General features: G+C 34.8%; 2 protein-coding genes and 1 long non-coding RNA gene across 4 annotated transcripts; 1 reads left to right on the forward strand and 2 right to left on the reverse strand.

The window, feature by feature from the left end:
- Positions 1 to 120: 120 nt before the first annotated feature.
- Positions 121 to 4,470, reverse strand: LOC104111742 (protein PLASTID MOVEMENT IMPAIRED 1-RELATED 1). Of its 2 annotated transcripts, none has more exons than XM_009621498.4 (3): positions 4,341 to 4,470; positions 1,724 to 3,996; positions 121 to 1,620 (listed from the first exon to the last, which is right to left on the reverse strand). In XM_009621498.4, the coding sequence occupies exons 2-3, from the start codon at positions 3,970 to 3,972 to the stop codon at positions 453 to 455; spliced, it is 3,417 nt and encodes a 1,138-aa protein (XP_009619793.1). In that variant the 5' UTR covers positions 3,973 to 3,996; positions 4,341 to 4,470; the 3' UTR covers positions 121 to 452. The 2 variants fall into 2 exon arrangements, with proteins under 2 accessions (XP_009619793.1, XP_009619794.1); XM_009621499.4 differs by having other exon boundaries at positions 1,724 to 3,988; positions 4,341 to 4,450.
- A 6,916-nt stretch (positions 4,471 to 11,386) lies between these two features.
- On the forward strand, positions 11,387 to 15,921 carry LOC138891509 (uncharacterized). The gene is made up of 2 exons (XR_011407780.1): positions 11,387 to 11,633; positions 15,280 to 15,921. It is a non-coding gene; the product is annotated as an uncharacterized lncRNA (long non-coding RNA).
- A 3,210-nt stretch (positions 15,922 to 19,131) lies between these two features.
- Positions 19,132 to 20,354, reverse strand: LOC138892269 (serine/threonine-protein phosphatase 7 long form homolog). Its single transcript, XM_070175974.1, has 3 exons — positions 19,701 to 20,354; positions 19,431 to 19,616; positions 19,132 to 19,332 (listed from the first exon to the last, which is right to left on the reverse strand). The coding sequence occupies exons 1-3, from the start codon at positions 20,352 to 20,354 to the stop codon at positions 19,132 to 19,134; spliced, it is 1,041 nt and encodes a 346-aa protein (XP_070032075.1).
- Between the last annotated feature and the right edge of the window lie 1,875 nt (positions 20,355 to 22,229).

The following is a 22,229-nucleotide window of genomic DNA, read 5'->3' on the forward strand; positions in this document are numbered from 1 at the left end:
AGAAATAAAGCACCCACATTTAATATCCAAAAAAGGGTACGATTCATTTTGCAGTTCCTTGAGATACGGCCCTTCCCCGTACCTGGATGAATGCGATATGCTTTGTGTACCGAGATGCCCTTTTTAGGAACAAATTTTCTGCTATTGCAACAAACACAAGGCGTCACAAGAGTCGGTACATTTTTTTTTTCTGTAAGTGATGAAGAGGAAAACAATGTTCCCCATGACAACCACAACAACGAATTGCCAACATTGTACAAATCAAGCACATTTACAGAAGAGAATACTTCAAGAACAGAAGAGCACATCCCTTGACATGACATTGTCATTGCACAAAAATATACTGGTTCAGCACGATCACCCGTTCTTTGACCTTCAATATAAACTTGAAGCTGTATTGCCCAGTTTTTTCACCATAAATTCTGAAATTTCATTGCCCCCAGTTTGAACCACTACTTCAGTCTGATTGTTTCATTTGGCAATATAACATTTGGATTTCGGATATGTGGATTTAGTGCTGCTATTTCCTTCCATTTAGCGCCTGTACCATGAACCCTAGAAGATATACTCCATAGTGTATCACCAGGCTTCACTGTAGTTGTTGCTGATGAAGCAGCTGCCTTTGAAGATTTGTTAGCAGCCTTTGACTTCATTAATGGATGTTTATTTTTCTTTCCCATCCCATTAGCAAGCAACCAACGAGAGCCAGACTGTTCTTGAGTTGTGGAACCCCATAATTTCTTTTTACCTTGATCTGTCTTCAAACCTGCAACATGCACTTCGGTTATTTTGTACTGTGGTATTTGTTCAACCTCGGTGGTGATATTCTCTTCTTTGATATCCACATTCGGGTCCTTCTTAGGAGGCTCATCATCATCATCATCATCTTCATTGTTGTTTCTAACTTCAGAAACTGTGCTGTATATCTTAGGTTTAGGTGGTACAAACACTCTCTCTACCTGAACAAGTGCAAGCATAGGTGTACCAACCGGCTCATAATTCCGTAAAGGATCACGGAGCTGCACCATTAGTGCCACTGTAAAGTTGTTTCCCAACAAACCACACTTCTTACCTTTTCCACGTCTCTTCTCTCCCTTCGACCTGCCCCGAAACATGTCTGTGCTGATAGCATGATGAGCTGCTAGCAGTTTAGAGGTTCGCTCGCTAATCACATCTTCATCATATATTTCTCCCGAGTCCAACCTCATCCATTCATCAAATGTTAGAGATAAGCCCATAAGCCCATCAACTTCATCACCATTGTCTTTAATATCCAGAAGCTGCAATCCACCTGCCCCTTCCAAACCTACAGCTCCACCAAAATTGATCTTTTGTTCCTCAAAGGCTGGAAACTCACTGATGGATTGAGCGCTGATGTTTGAAGGTGCATCCTCATCTGACATGCCCGACTGTATTCTCAAACCCTCAATCGAAAGGGCTTCAATTTTATCCATTGCCAAAGGAGCAAGGTCTTCTAAGGATACATATTCAGCGTCCATATGAGTCCCAGTAGAACTTGATTCCAACTTACTTGGCATTGGTCCGTGCGATTTTCCCTTTTTACTCCGACCGCTGGCCATGTTTTGCCCAAACTCAAATTCATGATGCAATAAATCTTGTCTGCAAAACAATTTCAAACGAGATATAAGTAGGTGCATGTATATTTGCGGTACGCTAATTGCAATCCAACTCTACAAAAAATAATGTGAACAAAACGACAAACCTTTCAGGTCCTTCTAAACTCGGTGCATTTCCCCAGGCTATTTGTTCCATTGTCTTACCAGTTATATCTTCCAAAGGCATTAATTTACTTGCCTGCATGGAGAGCTTTTCCATTCCAATGGAGGCCAAATGCTGCAGTATGTCAATTATACCAGAACCCATTTCCGCAGGCACCACCACTGGACTGGATACCTGCATAATTAAATTCCCTCCACCCTTAGCATTCTTGAAAATTGCAGGATTCATTGACCTTAAAAATCCTCCATTTTCAGTCTGTACCAAGGGTCCCAAGCCTTCTCCAAGAGGAGGTAATTGGTAAGGGTCTTCAGGAGGCATATGAATTGGGCTGCCAAAACCACTTGAACTTTTGGGAGAAGAATATTGAAACGACTTCTCGTTCAAGCCCCATTCACGCATCAAAGCCTCCGTCTCCAAGTCCTCCAATGTGGAAGCCCTTGTTTTGTTACTCATTGCCTCAATTTCTATCTTGGGCATCTCCTCATATGACGGTTCGGCAGATGAATAACCAAATTCCTCGGAGATGCTCGTCCATTGAGATCCACTTGGAGCATCAGAAGCAAATTCTTCAATGCCCATATCAAGGTTAAACAAAGAACAGCCACTAGCCAGAGTGTCCTTCTCAAATTGCCTCAATAATAGTTCTCTTGGGGAATCAGGCTCGCTCTCGGAACTTGGGCCAAATGGACTATGCTCAATCCCTAGCATATCCAGGAAATCACTAGCCACGGATTCAGTAACGTAATCCATGCTGAGGGATTTTCCCTTCCTAACCTCTCTATAATTCGCTTTAGCATCCAAGTAACTATCATGATTTATAACTTCATTGTCATGTTCTTGAGAATCTAATCCCTCGTTTGCTAAGTCAGAGACATTGTATAATGCAGACACCAATTCTTTCATAATTAATTCTTCTGTCTCAAAATTGCTGGCATTCACCGGAAGTAGGTCATTTGCACTGTCAAGACCCTTGTCCAATAGTTCAGGTTGTGCCTCCTCTTCAATGGGCATCTTCACAGTACTAGCAGGTACATGCCTCTCCAACACAGGGTAATCAATAGTTTTCACAGAATCATCTTCTTTTTGCTCCAGTTCCTTCAAGGGCAGTTCTATGCCTTGCTCAATCACAGAAAACTCACACTCGTTTTCAACACTTCCCTTCCCAGGTTCTGATAGCAAGGATAGTTCTGGCTTGAGGCTCTCAACAGCATTAGAGGAAACATCAATATCTGAAACTTCAAGCTTCTCTTCCTTGAGCTTCTGATACAGAACTTCTACTGATTTGGAGAGGTCAGAACTACGCATTGGTAAAACCTCATGAAGATCTTTTACTTCTTCTGCGTACTGCTGTGAAGTAGAAGACCGGGGAGGAAGGCTTCCAGCTCGCCTTATTATGCTCAGCTCATCACTTTGCTCAGATTGTGCAAGAAGTTTTGCAGCACTTGAACTGCTCTGCTTCAAGTTTCGAACGTCCCTATTGCTCGGAAGCATGGCAGAAGTGTTCCCATTCCCAACTATGTGATACCCAAAGCTAACATTCATGGTTGCACCTTTAGCCTTACCTGACAACCGGTAACTAGTTGTCCACTTACCCGAGCTCTTCTCATCCTCCAATTCTTCTAATGTAAGAGGAAGCAACCTGGTAAGGTCAACCCGATGCTTCCCCAAGTCAAGTTCAGGCGTGCCATAAACTGCAGCATACAACAAGCAATGTTTTGCCTCATACTTTGCTGAATGATGGGGACCATTCCTACTGCCATATATAGAACACGTATAACTCAACTGTTCCTCAAATTCAGCTATACCTTCACAAACCATAACCGGATATGTCATCAACTCACCATCTCGCCTCCTCCAATGGACGACAAGGCTAAGGTCATAAAAAAATGGCGGCAGCCCTTCAATGCAATGGACTTGAAGCGAAAAACCGCAATTGAACCTTCGGTTTTTAACATGAGTTAAGGACTTTAAGCTCTTCCAACTCCATATGGACTTCTTATTACTATCCTTGTCTAACAAATCTCTACCATTATTGTCTTTGCTCTTCGATTTGGGGTCGGGTAAACGGGCTTTCCCAACAGACTTAGAACGACTACTAGCTGTAGACATCAAAATCCGAGGCTGGGTTTTATCCAAATATAGGGCTTTACTTATAGCTTCAATATCATTCAACAACTTCCCATTTCCAGTCTTCTCACCAATTTTCTTCCTAGAATCCATTCTTGATAACATTCTTCTCCAAAAAAAACTACAAAACTAACAAAATTTAAACATTACACAAAATCCAAAATAAAATCGTGAGAATACAACTTATAATTTGCTAATACAATGTAATAAATTAAAAAATCAAAACAAATAGCTCCATGCTTAAGCAAGATTAGCCTTTTCAGGGGTTTAGCTGAAAAAATTGTACATTTAGGCAGATTTTTTTTACTACAAAAAAAAAAAACCCAGATCAGTTTATCAGGTTTAATTGCCTCTGAATCAAAATCTTAGGCTCTAGATTCATTTTTCATGTATAAATTAAAATTTAAAAAAAATCAAAGTAGAAAAACTTGGTCAAAGAAATTGAGTAAGAAGAAAAAGACTGAAATTCTTACAAGAGGAGTAAGCGATGTTTACGGAGAGTCTTCGACACTTTGATTGTCAAGAGAACTTCAGGTTTCTCTCTCTAATCTTCTCTCTCTATGTTTTGGCGTGACGATGTTTCATTCGAAGTTTCAAATTATAAATTATAAATTATAAATTATTATAGGAAATGGAGAGTATTTGTCACACTCACTCCTCTTCTTCTTATATTTGCACTACGTATACTATGTTTTTGGCTATTTTGTATTTAGTCCCTTATGTTATACACACTGACACTGTTGCTCAAATTGTAGTCCTTGGGTTTGCTAAGCTTCGTGAGAATAATCTTTTTAGTATTGTCCTAACATATGAATGTATAATTTGTATGTACTTTAAGTAACACACATGTAATTTATAAGAGCTATCTTAGTATAAGACTCTTAATATCAAATTTTAAATTTTAAATTTTAAATTTTAACGCAAGTACTTCTCTATTTTGAGAGATAAAAAAGCACCTTTCCTTTTTCACCTTTAAATACTTTTGGTTTTTCTCCATTGGTGAATCTTTTTCTTTATCAAATCATAAAGCCTTCTTTGTGTCGCCTTCAATATGACATATCACTATTTTGTATAAGAGATTGACATAGGGGTGTGCATAGTTTAGGCAAACCCGAAATTCAAATCGAAATCCGATTTTTTTGAATTTTTGAATTACAGATTAGATTTTGGATTTAATTTTAAAAAATTTTGGATATTGGATTTCGTACTTCGAATTTTTGGATATCCGAAAATCCGAAATTCTTATAATTTTATATTTAGTACATTATTCATATGTCAATAGTAATAAGTTCAATACCCTACCCATTAGATATTATCTCATATATTCAATATTAATTGCTAAGTTACTGTAAGAATACTTTCTATTTGGACATGATTTTACTATTTCTACTTCTTATCGATCGTATTAATTTCTCTATTATATTTTTTTTGACAATAATTTCATTACTTGAATACTTCATTTGAATGATTGTGGCGAGAATGATGAATTTTTCACACAATGTAACATGAGTATTTCATTTGGATATTCATTTTTATAAAAAGAAGAAATATCTCAACTTATAAGTGCAAAACCGAAAATTCAAAATATCTAAACCGATTAATGTGAAACTAAACTTAAAAAATTCAATCCAATCCGAACTTATTTGGATTGGATTTGGATTGTCATTTCTTCAACCGAAAACCGAAAATGCAAACCGAAATTTTCATATGCAATCCGAAGTTCACCCATAGATTTGCCATTACTTTATATAAATTTTCTTGTGATGAAAATTGTGAAGAAATCAAGAGACAAAAGTGAAAATGTACTTCATATAAAATTTACTTTAGAAAAGTGACAAGGTACTTCATATAAATTTACTTTTCTCAATTTTCCACGAAAATGAGGATAAATTAAATGAGTAATGTTACTTCTAACTATGATTACTGAATATTCAGCTTTTCATGATGTAATCATTATATGTATGCAGGCTCTATGTTTGCAAGATATTTTATTACCCCAAATTCTGCTTCATGACAAAGAGCATGTAAATTATACGGATAATACATAATTATTATCTCTATAAAATTGTTTCACCTTATCAGTTGAATAGTTATACTTTTGGGAAGTCTTGTGACCCCCTTAACAACTTCAAACTAGGGAGTATTAACTACCCCTTTTAATCCCACGTGGCAGGTAGAGTGTATACAAGAGAGTGAGGGGATAAAAAAAGTAAAATTTTAATTTTTTGCAAGATTTTTTGTTAAATGTATTTTTTTATTTTTCTCTTTTGTTTTACTTTTCCTCATTGTTTCAAACAAAAAAAGCTTGAGAAGCTTCAATTAGATTGGGATCAATTTAGGAAATTATGTTAAATTTAGGAGGCATAATGTGAATTAAGGCAAAATATCGAATTTGTCTTTCTCCAAAATGCTTTAGTGGTTGGCGAAAAAGCTTGTGCGGCTTACCTGTCCACCCTCTTATTGCTAGTTTGTCGCTAATGTTTCATTAAATGATGGTATAATCCACATTAGAGAGCAATTGAACACATTGTGCTTCAGAGGCTTACATAACAAAACAAAAAAACTGTAATCCCTTCTTCCACCTTATCAATTTTGTATGGCGATATTTAATTGGAGACCAAAGTTTAAAATATTAAATTTGTCTCATAAAATACTAAATTAATAGTTAAAAAGTTACTTACTTTCATTAAGAAAATATCACATAAAATAATAAAAAGCACCTAAACTAATAAATATTTGAAAACTGTGTAGAATAATACTAAGAAACTACATTTTTTTAAAAATAATATTGAACTAAGACAGACTGATATACGATGATGGATTCAAATAGTCGACTCTAATTTACTTGAGATTGAGATATACTCATTGTTTTTATTATGTTATTTTTAAAATCATACCACGTACTTTTTGATGTTCCAAAATAAAAAGTGTACGCCAGTATGGTATAAAAGTTACTATTTCAAATAATGTATTAAAAAACTTATGGTTGACCAATATTATCAATGCTGCTCTTTGCTGTGCAGCTTCTGTAAAGCCTCCTATTTTTAAAATGATTCCATAAGTCTTGGATTATACTCATTCGTTAGTAATCACATGGTAAGATTGATTTTTAACTCCTCGGTTGATATAAGTGCTTAGATAGAAGATGATATGGAATTAAGTTGTGTAAATACAAATATTATGCAATGCAAGATTTTAGTGAAATAGAATTAATGGGCTGATGTGCATATGCCAAATAGGATGGATATTAATTAATTAATTAAACTGATGGGCCAATCCGTTCTTTTTGGATATCTCACGTTGCAAAGCCCTAAGAAGGACAAAAAGAAATAAACGAAGGGTATAAGTGGCTGCGAAAGGAGGAAAAAAGAAAAAGACTACATCAGGGATTATTGGGGTTTGACGACGGCTGCGACACTCCTGGGAACTTTACGTAACTCTGTCACATTTTAAAAAAAATATAACTCTTAGCAAGAAATCCAATATTACAGTTATAGCAAAAAAATATTTATATTTGTATCACACAGTTTCATTAAAATAGGAATATTAATTATTAATTCGTAAACATAAGCAATTTGAATGAAAAGTCAATAATTCCTTGTACAAAAACCATACTTTTTTCTCTTTATCTATTAGCTTTCCTTCTTTTTCTTTATCTTCTTAATTTTATTTTCTGCCGAAGCAAATATATTTTCTAAATTTATTCTATTTGTTTTTTTTAATTATCTTTCTTAAGTTTTTCTCTTCCTTCTTTCTTCCTTTCGTAAAATAAAGATCTTACTTCGATAATAATATATGTTAATATATACAAAACGTATATATAAAAAAATATACATTGAATTAACACATATAAAATATACAAAAAATATACATTAAAAATACATCCTCAATTAAGATGACACTTAGACATGTGAAATATACATAAAAATAAATATCTTAAATTTAATTAAGATGGCATATAAATATACAAAAAAATATACATAAAAAATACATTCTAAATTAAAATGGTACTTGACATATAAAATATATTTAAAATATACATTAAAAATACATCTTAAAATAAGATGGCACTTCACAAATAAATATACAAAAATTATATATATAAAAATATATTTTGAATTAAAGTGATAATTAATATACAAAGTATAAAAGACGTATAAATCAATACATATTGAATTTAGGTGGCATTCACATATGCATCAGATTTTCAAAAGTTAAGTGAAGAAGATGAATGTTGGAAAGGGAGAATGAAGATGGACAAAAAAAGTACTTCCTGTGATTAGTGAGTCAGTTAACTTATTAAATATTGAGCTTAATTTTTATAATATGCTAATAATAAAAATAAAAGTACTCTTTATGAAATAAACAATAAATGATTCTATTTTGTTTTAAATAATAGTTAAAAAATTATCAAGCATGTAAAAAACTCAATCTTGATTGAAGTTGCTTTTGGATCAATTGTATATCCCATTTTAATAGAGACAAACGGTGAAACACTAGAGCTGATAATGTTTGTGTCACGACCCAAAACCACGTGACCGGCACCCGGCATACTATCCGAGCCGAGCGAACCAAACCATGTAATGCACCCAAATCATATGCATGAAAACAAATTTAACTGCGGAAGATCCTTGAAAATCATATACATTTTCAAGTTAAATGATAAAATATTTTCCAATTCAAAATCACACATGACGCCTTTCATGATAATAACAATAAGACTAAGTAAAATAAATATACTTTCATGTATGTCGTGTACAACCCCGTTACTACAACCTTTCACAACTATCTATGGAGCCTCTATACCAAAGAATAGAACCAACGATTGGAGTAATTCCAACAAAATAAAACAATGAAGAACATGATAGTTACCACAAAATAAAAGTGGTGCTTTATAATACCTCGGAAAGAGAGTCATCCTAGCCTGACCGCATGCCACGTATCATGCATCATCCTGAAACATGTAAGCAGGCCCCTAAGAGCTGAGTACACCACATCGGTACTCAATAAGTGTCATAGACTCTCTCTAACTCAAGTTCTTGGGACAAACTTTATAAAAAAATAATGCACCAATATTTGATATAAAATAATAAGAAATTTTACCAATTCACGACCCTTGTTATTTTAAATAACAATCAAGTGAAATATAACCCACAATATAAACTTTTAAAACATTTACGTCAATCCAAGATTTTAGATAAAATCATACAAAATCATTCCATTTGCTTTAAGTCATCGAAATCACTTCCGGTTCCTTAGGCCTAAACATAAGAAAATCATCCTTACCTTTCACTAGGAGTACTATACCATCACCGACATAAGAAGGTCAACTAGGTTATGTACCTAGCGGCAAGTATCATATAACCTACTTGCTCAGGTCGTCTCATCGTAGTGTCGTACGAATCGATTCAGACATACTAATAATGACACAAAATAGTACTCTCTCGAGGGAGAGCACTCTGCCGTAGTCTATACCACAAAGTGGCCATCTACGCCTACACCAACACATGTAGTTTTATGGCAACGAATACGATATATCCAAAGTCAATTTCGGTGAACACAAGTTACTCCCAAAATATTTGATACTTCAAAAATAGATTCATAGCATAGTAGCCTCAAATGATCTATTTTTATCAAATCATACCATTTATAGAAAATCTAAATCCTTTGAACAAAATTTAAATAAATAACCTTTTACATGCTAAAGCCTTTAGCAATTTAACATCAATCTTTAAAAGATACCACAAGTGCCATTATGTTCGTTAATTTTCAAAAGAAATACTTTCCACAAAAACTTATCTTTAGCACTCAAATATGTATACTCTTGTAAATATGTAAGTTTTGATAAAAACTTATAACATTTACCTTGAGTGTCATTTTGACAACAAGATTTAAAATAAAATTTTATAAAACAGTATGACACTACATATGCAACATAATATTTTAATACATGGAGACATCCGTACTTGTTTGTCCCCACAAGCACGAAAGCACATTTGCAAAACAGCTTAAGTATTAACTCGAAACATGCTTTTAGAGAAAGTCCCTCAAGAAGAGTAAGTTTTAATCAACTTACATCGCTTTCGCTTTTTTAACATTCACAAGTTTTCAATCCTCCTCCATTCACAAGTTTTTAATACTACATCAATTGTCCATTGCCACCAAGTTACTATTCATCGTCTTCCATAATCAACACTTGAAAAATATACAATTCGGGTGATTACTTAGTTGATCACTTCGATCTTTTACTAACAAATAATTCCATAGGTTCATTGTATTCATAAATTTCATCGCCCAGATTACCATTCATTTTCTCTCTTATTTTTTCAAATGTACTATTCATGCCATGAACTAGAGTTTTTTATAATCCAATCTTTCAACCATTAAAACTTGTAACAAATGCTTCAAATACTTCTAACTACTTATAATAAACGAGTTTGAAGCATTGGAATTACCTCTAGTAGATCAATCTTGAAAAATCACAACTTTGGTGATTTTTGTATTCTTGAGGATTTGATGATGAAATCTAGTATTTGGATGTAAGAATGATGTTAGAGCTCATGTATATTGAGTAAGAGTCAATTCAAAACATCATTAACAACTTACCTTAGTTGATTGGACTTGATTTGAGCTCAAAATCGTCTTTTCACCATTAAGAACCCTAACCCCCAATACACAAAATACTCTCTTCCCCCAATTTTGTATTTATAAGCCGAGAGTTTTGGGTTTTGGATGTGGCCCTGGATGTTTCACATCCCCACTTCACTCCTCTTTGAAGCTCGGATGCGGACTTGGATGCTATGGCAGCACTTCATTGCCAGTCTTTCTTTTGGACGCGACCTCGGATGCTTCGCATCCGTAGACTCCTCTGCTAGCCTTTGGTAATTTGATCATAACTTCTTGTAAGAATGTCCAAATGACAAACGGTTTGAAGAGTTAGAAACTAGACTCAAAAATCTTTCATTTTATAGGTTGTATATTACATAACTCTTTATATATATATATATAGATATACTCATCCAAAGTTTAGTCTTGTGCGTACTCATTTGGAGCTTTAGTCTATCATGTAATTTTCAACTTGACTTAGATTTAGGGCTATCCTTAGACCCAACATCACTTATAATATGTCTCGTACACTTATTATCATATCCTATTAATATTCATCATAATAATAGTCCTCGCTTGCACACAAAATAATATAACTAGCGCATATTAATTTTCTTAATAACGCTTAAGTACTTCAAAATTTTTCGGGGTACTACAGTTTGTTTAAATGAAGGATCAGTCTCGAAAAGGGATCGATCATTTATGTAGATTCTTGGAGGAAAGATCAAGTTTTGGCTTATTTGGAAAGGAAATCGACATGTGGTCCTTCTATTGTGGTAATTAAAAATTTTGAAGCTGGTTTATGAAATACATAGAATGATATACTTAGGGGAAGGTTAAATCATTGTTCTATAAATGAGAACATGCTCTTAAAGCTTGGGCTTTATAAAGTGACGACCAAGGATGCTTGGACAAGATTGGAAAAATTTCAGCGAGCTTATGATTCCAACAGTAGCTGCGTATAGTTCAGACGCGCGGTTGAAGAAAAATGAAGTTTTGCTATCAGTTTACAAATCCAAGTACATCGTTAGATTAAGCACACAACAACTCCGAAAGCTTACACGGCTAATATATTATTTTTTCCAATCAAGAATAGAGTTATTAGAAGAGGTTCGACACGGGAAAGCGAATTGAAGAGCAGCACATCGGCTTGGACCAAGGTGAGTTGAGGTTTCTTCCCTAGGTCAAGGACTAGAGTAGAATGCACATATTTTTGCTTGAGTTACTTTTCAAAATACACACAAATATAAACTACCATGACAGAAAATGATGTGTTGCATTTATTTGCTTATGTGCAATTACTTGTTAGACCTTTAGTTCTGATTTAGATTATGTGACTACATTAAGAAAGGGAGAACTAGCCGACCTCCCCTTGCGTGAGTGCCATAAGGACCACGGTTAGCTACCCCACACTCGCAGGGGCTATTGTTTGTTGGGGAGATAGGCTGACACTCTCCCGTGCGTGTTCTCTATGCTCAAAATTTACTTAGCGCAAAGTTTTCATAAAAGTTATTTATTAAAAATTTACTCAATTTTTAACTTTAGTTTTAAATATCAGTTTTTGACTTAGCTTTCAGTTATTAGATACAGACTCAGTTTTCAGCTTTAGCTCTAAGTTTCCAGTTTGTAGTTAGTTTTCTCAATCAGTTTTAGTTTTCAAATTATTCAGTTTTTGTTATGTAAATTGTCTGCTCTGCTTGTTGCATTTTATTATATTTGTGTATAGCCCATGCTAGTCTTGTCCTCCGCTTAGGGAGTTGTTAACGAGACTTTCTAGGTATCCTTTGGTGGTACTTAGCCCGTTTGGGTCCGCCATGTCGTATGGAAGGCGTTGAGTGTGCAGGTGACTTGCACGTGGCTAGGGGTAGACGTTCCGGACTCAGCTAGCAGGCTCCGTTGGTTTCATCCCAGCGGTAGCGATTCATTTTAGACTCTTACTTCTTTCAGATATTATAATTTATACCAGGGGAATACCTCATAGACATATGTATTCGGACTTTTAATGGAGGCTCATGACTTATTGGTGGGTTAGATTGCATACATGTTCATGTTTAGTTAGTATTTAGATTTCAGATTAATATTATCCTAAGACTTTATTATGAACTTTCTTAAGTATGGCGTTTAGTTCAGATCTTCAGCTAGTTATACAGGGTTCACTCAATGTATTAAAATAGATTGGGTGCCAATCACGTCCCACCCAGTTTGGGGGGCGTGACAGCTTCAAATCCAGCTTGTATAGATTAATTAGGTGAACAATTTATTAGGTGCGGTTGTGGACTTGCTGTTATGTCTCATCTTCAATCCACCATATATAATTGCTCACTAATTGTTCTTGTTTCCTCCATATATCGTTTATGAATACATTGCATGCTTTTATATTTGAACTATTTAAACCGTTCAAATTATATGAATAATTGATAAAAATATTGATTTAATTGAAAATGTATTTAACACATCAGACAAATATTATTAATATCATTACTAGTAAATAAATTTAACAAATAAAAATTCCAAACAAAATCATGTTACATGTAGCACGAACGAGAGAGTGAGTAAGAGGGTCAAAACACATTTTTCTCCTTAAGAGATCTGAAAGTGAAGAATGCATATCATTTTATGAGTAGCTAAGATCGAGATGTAGAACAATATTTTCTTGATAGAGTTTCCAATAATTATATTTGTCATATTGCCGCATGAAATCCGATTCAAATGACAAATTTTAAAGTCATTTGACCATTAAATCATGGGTTCTCAACTCTCACTAGTTTCGAGTTTGCTCAATACTAATTGTCATTTATTTTATTGTTGTGTTGTGAACGGAGAATTTCACGATTTTCTGTAAAAATAGATGATAGAATTGAACATACCTTAGCATATTAGTTATATTTAATATGTAATTTGATCAATGAATCTGTAATGACAGGGTTGTTACGTTGTAATTAAATAAGCTTAACGTGCTATGAGAATTTAACGTTGTTAATTAGAAGCATCTTTTAGGAATATAAATAATCCTTGTGGATAGCTAGGTTCCTAAAGACCACTAAAATAACATATACTATTATGTATGACTTTGAGTTTCATCTTTCATCTAGTAATATAACGTATGAGAGCGTGACATTGTTGCACCCATATGCACCTCGTGTCTCCTTCACAGTTCACAGTTTAAATTTTCAAAAAGAAATTGATGTTCGGTCAAAAATATATATATTTAATCGTTGTTGCTTCATATTTTAATATTTTTAATCATCTTTTGAGTATTAATTATATTATTTTATATTTAATATTATATTTTAACCATATAAAAATAAAGCGGCGTGAATATAAAAAGATTTGGAGCAAAATTAAATAAAACGCGAAAAAAAGGAAAATAAAAGAATAAAATAAGGAGACAAAGGGGGGACACCTTTGGTGTTTGTCCCCACAAAAGGGAAGGGCAATGCAAGTGAAAGCAAAGAAGGAATTGAAAGTGAAAATGTTTTCGGTTTCTGCGTCACACCTTGCATGCCTTATTTTTTTTATTTCGTCCGGGATAAAGTTATTTCGCCCCTACACATTCTCAACTCGTATAAAAGGGATCCTAAATCTAATTTGGAGGATATCTAACAGACTTTGAAGGAAAATTCACGTGGGGGAATACATACCACGCTTGGAGGAGGCTTCTAACTAGTTTTTCTTCTCTTCTCTTCCTTTAATCTCATAGTTTATTAGTTCTAGAGTTTTTGGTGCTACATGAACGTTGTACTTTGAAACTTAGATTGTTCTTACTATTTTATCATATTGGTTTATTTATTCGATCTTAAGCTTAATTATTTGATTGATTGATCACCAATTGAATACTATCTACGAATCTAGGATTGCACTCGGGAGATGGAATACTAGATTGCATATAAGATTGAGTAGAGCGAGATCTTGAACCTGAATTACGGGGAACAGATTTGCGGTTAGGATAGGGATATACTTAATTGCCTTGTTTGGTTATTATACGGAAATTATTAATGCGTTCTTGTTAATCTAAATTCCATAGGAATATAGGCGTTAGGTTAACTTGAATAGGCGAGTAGTACTTCGGGAGAATACTACGAGTAATATTAACCCTATCAATCAATAAACTAGAAAAATTAATTAGATAATTTAAGTGAAAAACTCAACGGGATTGTTAGCTAATCCATAACTCTGAAATATTTTCTCCCATTGAATTCGTCTCTAAGTTTGCCGACTTATTATCTGTAATTGCTTAGTTTGCTACTCTAGATTAGTTTTAGTTAAATATTCATATTTTAGAAGATCAGTTGAATATATTAATTGTCTTAGTTTAATTTAGTAAATAGTTAATCACAAGTCCCCGTGGGTACAATATCTGAACTTACAATCATATATTACTTGTTGACCATGCATACTTGCATGTGCGTTTGGGAGTAAGTTTTTTGCGTCGTTGCCGGGGACTTAGAAATTAACTATTTTACTAGATTAGATTTTTATTTTTTGTCTATTCAAGTTTTTATTTTATTTTATCTTAGTTTAATATTTTATTATCGTTGTTGACATGATATCTTGGAATAAGAATTGGTGAAATATTGGTTATTCTTATTTTGGTAATCCTTATCTATATTGTGGAGGACCGCACTTGTGGCAAAATTGTGAGAATATTTTCGGGAGCGAGTTGGGTGCACCATCTCAATCTTATGAGTGAAATTTTTGTAATGTGTGTGGTTATGAAGGTGGCCATTGGGATGGCTATCCTAATTCTTATTATCCTTCTCCGAGCTCTTATTATGATTTTTCTAATAATGTTTATGACTTTGATAGGAGCAATGAGGTGGAAGATGTGGAACGTGCTGCCCGTATTATGGACATGGTGAGGCAAGTAGCCGAGCAACAAGATGAAATTCAGAAAAAGACTGCCTTAGAAATCAAAGTATTGCATGCTAGAATGGAAGAATTAATGACCAATTTTTAAGAACGACCTCAACTCGACGGATGGAGTGAGTTCCTACAAGAGGTAAAAGTTGAAAAAGCAGATATAGTGAGTCAATCGTGGCTAGAGGAACAAGATCAACTAATAAAATTTCATGAGTCTCTCCGTGATGGTCCTTCAAATATGATAGAACAATTGATAGAAGGAAGAATTAAGCTCAGACAAGAGATAAACCAATTTGGCTCAGATATCCATGACCTGCAGGCTCAATTGAATAAAAAGATGAGGAATTTTCAGAAACCATTATTGTTTAGTGGCTATTAACTTCTTATAGCTACCATATACATAATTACTTCTTATATCTACTATACAGTTGTTATGGTAGTGTATTCGTTGTATTCGCGCTGCTGTATTCATGAATACAACAACAAAAAGCGCCTAAAAATCAGGGTAGTCCAGCTGTACGCGCATGTATTTACATGTATTCATGAATACAACAGTAAAAAGCGCCTAAAATCAGGGCAATCCAGTTGTACGTGCATGTATTCACATGTATTCGCACTGCTGTATTCATGAATACAACAGTAAAAAATGCCTAAAATCATGGCAGTCCAGCTGTACGCGTATGTATTCACATGTATTTGCGCCATGTATTCATGAATACAACAACAAAAAGCACCTAAAATCAGGGCAGTCCAACTGTACGCGCATGTATTCGCGTTGCTGTATTCATGAATACATCAGTAAAAAGTGCCTAAAATCAGGGCAGTCCAGCTGTATGCGCATGTATTCACATGTATTCGTGCCATGTATTCATGAATACAGTATCGACAATCACCTTAAAAATAGGTATGTCCGGTTGTCTAAGATAGAGGAAAAACATAAATAGCATATTTTATGCCTTATTTCATGCCTCAATGGTAGTATATACCATAAATACTTATTTTGCTATAAAATATAAAAGGTAGCTACAGAAAATAATATTTTAAAATAATTTTGATTTATAATAAATAGGGTGTATACCTTTGCTATAGGAGGTAAAATTTCCTAAAAAGATTGATTATTCTGATGCCCAACAACAAATTATTGTGGATACTGGCCAGCTTGTAGGGCAAAAAGAGGAGTTCCAACCATTCGACCAAAATATTATTAATGATGCCAATGTTAAGTGTGCAAAAATGAGGATGTTAAAATTGAAGCATTTTTAGAGTTGGAGCGTATTGGACCTCATTCTAATCATTTTTCAACATTGTATTTGATTGGTGATACGAGAATTGATCCATTCGAGCCTATGGAGGAGTCAATGGATGAGGAAGAAAGCATATATATTCTGAGATTTGCAATGCCAAGGAGACAAAATGACATCCCTCACTTAAATACCAAGAAGTGTAAGATGCGATATCTATTGGTTGGGTTTACTTTCACACTACCGCCACGAGAACGTGATAGAAAAATTGATGCAAAGTTGGGGACGCAATTCATATCCTCAAAGTGGAAGGAAAAGTGGTGAAAGTGATGGCGTCGTGCCACGACTATAAATAAGGCACTTGTTGGGAGGCAACCCAATTCTATTATTTTTTTGTGTGTGTTATTTTTGTGTTTTGTAAGAGTAGGAGCATTGAGTCAAAGCCAATAGGCGTGTGCAAAAGCGAGTAGGCAGTTGAAACTAAGTGTGAGGTACCCGCACAAAGGATCATACCTGGGAGAAGTCTAAGTATCCCGTGAGCTGCTAATGCTTCGACCTGTGGCCTACCAGGGAGTCTCTTTTACCCTCTTGTTATTTACATTGTGCATTGAGGACATTGCACAATTTTAAGTGTGAGGTGAGGAGATTGTTTGGGTGATTTTCTATGCTATCCTAGCTTAATTGTAATATTCTTTCTTAGTGTAGTGATTTTTGTAAAAAAAAAAAAATTGAGAAGAAATTTCAGAAATTTTGGACTTTTTCTGAAGATGGATCTCCTAGACAGTTTTCTTGAGGGATTAAAGTCTAACCAAAGTACTGCAGGTTAGAGTGGAAGAATTAATGGCCAATTTTCAAGAACAACCTCAACTCGACAAAGAGAGTGAGTTCCTATAAGAGGTAAAAGTTGAAGAAGCATATATAGTGAGCCAATCATGACTAGAGGAACAAACTCAGCTAATAAAATTTGATAAGTCTATCCGTGATGGTCCTTCAAACGTGAGAGAACACTGTTATCCAGTTGGACCTTCTCAATTTACTAATTATGTATAAAAAGATAAGCACTGCTTTAACATTCTCTTTTTATATTTCATCTACTAGTCGGAGGTAGTCCGGGCTGTGCCCTGGCCCAAGAACCTTATTAATTTTTTATTTAACATAAAAAAAAAATTTGTTTACAGGTCATAAAACAAAGCTGGAAGAAATCTATACAATTTGATTCAAAATATTTCAAAACTAAGAATACAAATTGATTAACTTTTAAGCTACATCAAAAGTCAAATTGAAATGAAACTAATAAAAAATATACAATGTGGATGTACTTTTTATTGCTACAATTCTACCAGCTCCCTGATATTTGTGTTCTTAGGAAGCAGAATATATCACTGCTTTGTTATTATTCTAGCTTAATTATTCATGTCCTTAATGGTTTTTTATTTTTATTGTTAATCTTGTTTGACTCTTGTGTGCTCATACATTTTTATTTAATGTGCTTATATATATATATATATATATATATATATATATATATATATATATATATATATATATATAAGAAAAAATGTAATTATAAAAAAATTGGGTTTAAAACAAAGTTGGGGAGGGGGGGTGGAGGAGGGGGTTAAATACCTATTTATAAATAGCTAACGGCTATTTTGGCAGGTAAAACGGCCATATTTTAAATACCATAAAGGCTATAATGTGACAGATTTAATTTTTTTTTAAAATTAACCCTTGGGCCCGGATAGGCCCGTTTAGGACCGCTTGAACCGGCCCACTTCCCAGCCGGTCCCGATCTCGCAGGCCTCGCGTATGAGACCGGCCCACTACCCAGCCCACCTCCCCACGATCTCGATCCTATCCGGTTAGAACCGTTTAGGCCCATTGCCCATTTGAGCTTGCGGTCCTGAGCCGAGCCCGATCCTAACCAGCCTACATGCCACCCTTACATGGTATCTTAACTGGTCAAAGTTGTGAGAACACTAATCGTGTAATGTGGGCCGTGGGGAATGAGGAAAAACTTGGCCCATTAGTGATTAAGTCACTTGGCATATATCCTCGTTACTACTCAGAAACTCCTATTATATTGATTTAGGCACTCAATTTTTTTGTCCTTCAGTGCATTATCGCTCTCTGTTCAAGTAGAGTTCTTATCTTTAGAAATACCATGTGGAATTTTAGTTTTACCTTATTTGATTCTTGAGCTACGTGGCGATTTTCTTCTTGGGTGTTTGATCAATCTCGGCTAAGTTGTTTACTTGGATTGAGTCCATCTGTTTTCTCTCATGTTTTTTTAATTTGAATTATAAATAATTATCTAATCCTTTTTTATTCGGATGATCAAGTGTTTTCTTAAAATTCAGTGATCATGAATAATCAAAGTTGTCCTACATGTTTTTTCTTGTAAATTCTCTATAATTACATAAAGAGTCAAACTTAACTACTCTTTCCGAGGGGTATAAGTTACTCTTAAATAAGGTAATTTGATCTGTAATTCAAATAGAGAGCTGGTTATTGAAATGATAAATTAAGTTGGGGCCCACATGGTCATGATAAAACATCAAAAGGCTGCTAATAGAGCCTGCGTTAGAGTACATTTGTTGACATCAGATATGAAAAGGAGGCTCAGGTGGGGCCCATAGGGACAAAGCACACCCACTATAGCATTTAGTACAGCATCATAAAATCTGAGAAATACCGAAAATACCCTCATGTGCAAGCTAGCATGTTGACGGAAAGTAGAAATACCCTCAAGTCGTCGCTGTATGACGTCCAGATGAACTATTAAATAACAACAGAAAATATGAGTATGCGCAATATATGTGAAGTTATACCAAGTAAACTTAGGTATGCATTTACCTGTGCGCCCTCCAACATATCCAACAAATCCCTACAAAGAGGGAGATTATGCCGAGCCTCGTAGATATGTACGTATCCCCGCCGGAGAACCCACCTCCTAGCTAGAGGAAGAAAAGAAGGTGGTACATCCAGAGGTAATGGTGGTAGAGGTGGCTGTAACTGCAGGAACCGCTCCCAGGCCCAAACCTAACATACAAAGTTGACGTAAAATTTAAGATAAATTTTTACTAGATATATTATAATGAATAGAGTATTCGAATATGTTGTCACCTGTAACAGCGGCAAAAATCCACATACGTCATGTTGGGTGCCCATGCTTGTCCGGCATATCTGCCTGTACAAGTAGGCGAGAACAGCAACACCCCAGCTGTACTGGGGTAAATCATCTAGCCGCTGAAGATGATGAAGAAATCTCAAGCTGACTAGGTTCCCCGAAGTGTTCGGGAACAAGACCCCTCCAAACATAAAGAGCAGCAACAACCTCGTATACCGGTGAATATGCAGATCATCTGTCTCGCCAGTGATGTCGGGGTGCAATATCTCCAAATGTTGTCGAATAGCTGTCAAACTCATGCGACTGGCCCCTGAGTGTGCAGTATCATCCTGTGGCCTGAAACCAGAGAGCTGCTGCAGCATGTCCAAATACTTCACACGCGTCATCTCTCTCATGGCCTGAGGCAATGCAACGGGCAGTCCATCAATGGACAGCCCATATAAAACCTCCACGTCCTGCAACGTGATGGTGGCCTCGCCAATGGGCAAGTGGAATATGTGCGTCTCCGGTCGCCACCGCTCTATCAGGGCCGTGACCAAAGACCAGTCGAGCTGCAACCGCTCGATCTCCAAAATTTTGTAGAAGCCCGTAACCCGCAGGCGCTGGACTACACGAGGATGGAGATTTCTGTCCTTCATAAAATCCCACATGTCGTCCACTCTCCTGGAGCGGAGAGTCTGGGCCAGTAACTCTCCCTCCCATATGTGGGCGGACCTATGATCGTCCTGTAATACTAATAGCTCATCGCAGAAAGGTCCGGGATGCATAAGCGGCAAGTCCATGCCGTCTACTGTAAATTAAACAACATTAATTGTATGTTTGTTCTGTAAATTAAATAATTAATTTTTATAGTTATACAATATTTAATTGGATAGAGTATATATCTATGGGTTCCAGGCTCGATATTTGAGGCCCAGTAGCACCAAGCTATCCTGAATTCTTGTATGTGTCAATTTTATTATTTTACATGTTAGTTTCATAATTTTGTATGTTTGTTGTGTAAATTAAATAATTAATTTTTATAATTATACAATATTTAATTGGACATAGTATTAACATATGGGTTCCAGGCTCGATATTTGAGGCCCAGTAGCACCAAGCTATCCTGAATTCTTGTATATGTCAATTTTATTATTTTACATGTTAGTTTCATAATTTTGTATGTTTGTTTTGTAAATTAAATAATTATTTTTTATAATTATACAATATTTAATTGGACAAAGTATTCACATATAGGTTCCAGGCTCGATATTTGAGGCCCAGTAGCACCAAGCTATCCTGAATTCTTATGTGTGTCAATTTTATTATTTTACATGTTAGTTTCATAATTTTATATGTTTGTTTGTAAATTAAATAATTAATTTTTGTATATTGGACAGAGTTTGTATTTGATCTATCAGTATAAGATATACTTAAACAACAGGGATACTACGCAAAAGGCTCTATATTTTACTAAGCTAAAAGGGCACTATATTACTAGTCTTTAAACAAATAAATAATCTAAACTAGATAAAATCAACAAATATATTTTAATCACAAAACATACACGAAAATACATATAAAATAGTAAAAGTAATTTATTAACATTTTTATTAACAAATAATAATAATTTCTCAATTTTTACATATTTTTTTAGAACACTAATATCTTAGTCCGGATAAAAATAACATACCAGTTTAAACGCAAAAAAAAAATACAAAACAACACGGAACACATTCAAAACACCTAATATGCATTATTTATACGAGTTTCGACATAAACTAAATCGGAATACCTCGATTTATTTTTTCGGAAAGTTGAAGAATTGAATATTTGAGTCCGAAACAAGCAAACCACAACAATAGGAATGGATGGCTAGGATGTGGGACCAACAATCATATCTTTTTATGGGACGAATGGGGTCCACTCGAATTTTCTATCGACAAAATGGGAGGGGGGGGAGGGGAGGGGGCGCTGAAGATTTTTAAAAATATGGGGGAAGGGGACTGGTTTTAATCGTGGGGAAGAAGGGAATGAGACCCTTTTTATCTATGTATAGCGCGGTATATAACAGCGCTATACATATAGCGCTTTTATATACCGCGCTATGCATAACTGTCTTATCAGCCAGGGCATAACGCTGTTTATAAGGGCGTTATATATTTATAATGCTCTTTTAAAGAGCGCTATACCTTAACGTCCAAAACGTCCGTTAAGGTATAACGCTCTTTACATAGCTAGGTCACTCTTTTTTTAACACATATTTTCATTTTTTTTTGTCAAAAAGAACCACAAATAGGTTCTGGACTCTTCTTTTTGTAAGTATGTGCCGCCCCAAGGATCTCGTGATAGCTTTAAAGAATGAATAGACCCTCCTCCTCTTTTTTACATAAAATAATAATAAATGAAGTTCTGCATGTTACACAATTGTTTTTATGCGGGCAGCCCAATTTTTTAAAATTTAAATGCCAGTAATTTCAGAAACTTCAGCATGTTTTCAATAATTTCATACTTACATAAATTATTTGAAATTATTAAATAAAGTT

The sequence above is a fragment of the Nicotiana tomentosiformis genome, chromosome 5, assembly GCF_000390325.3.
Source record: "Nicotiana tomentosiformis chromosome 5, ASM39032v3, whole genome shotgun sequence".
NCBI lineage: Eukaryota > Viridiplantae > Streptophyta > Magnoliopsida > Solanales > Solanaceae > Nicotiana > Nicotiana tomentosiformis.

What these genes read in the sequence shown, in the direction of transcription:
- LOC104111742 (XM_009621498.4), bottom strand. Translation starts at nt 3,972, where the DNA reads ATGTTATCAAGAATGGATTCTAGGAAGAAAATTGGTGAGAAGACTGGA. An exon ending in AGTTTAGAAGGACCTGAAAG is followed by an intron (nt 1,621 to 1,723) that starts GTTTGTCGTTTT and finishes ATTGTTTTGCAG; the next exon opens with ACAAGATTTATTGCATCATG.
- LOC138892269 (XM_070175974.1), bottom strand. Translation starts at nt 20,354, where the DNA reads ATGTGGGATTTTATGAAGGACAGAAATCTCCATCCTCGTGTAGTCCAG. An exon ending in GATTTTTGCCGCTGTTACAG is followed by an intron (nt 19,617 to 19,700) that starts GTGACAACATAT and finishes TTTGTATGTTAG; the next exon opens with GTTTGGGCCTGGGAGCGGTT. An exon ending in ATATGTTGGAGGGCGCACAG is followed by an intron (nt 19,333 to 19,430) that starts GTAAATGCATAC and finishes GACGTCATACAG; the next exon opens with CGACGACTTGAGGGTATTTC.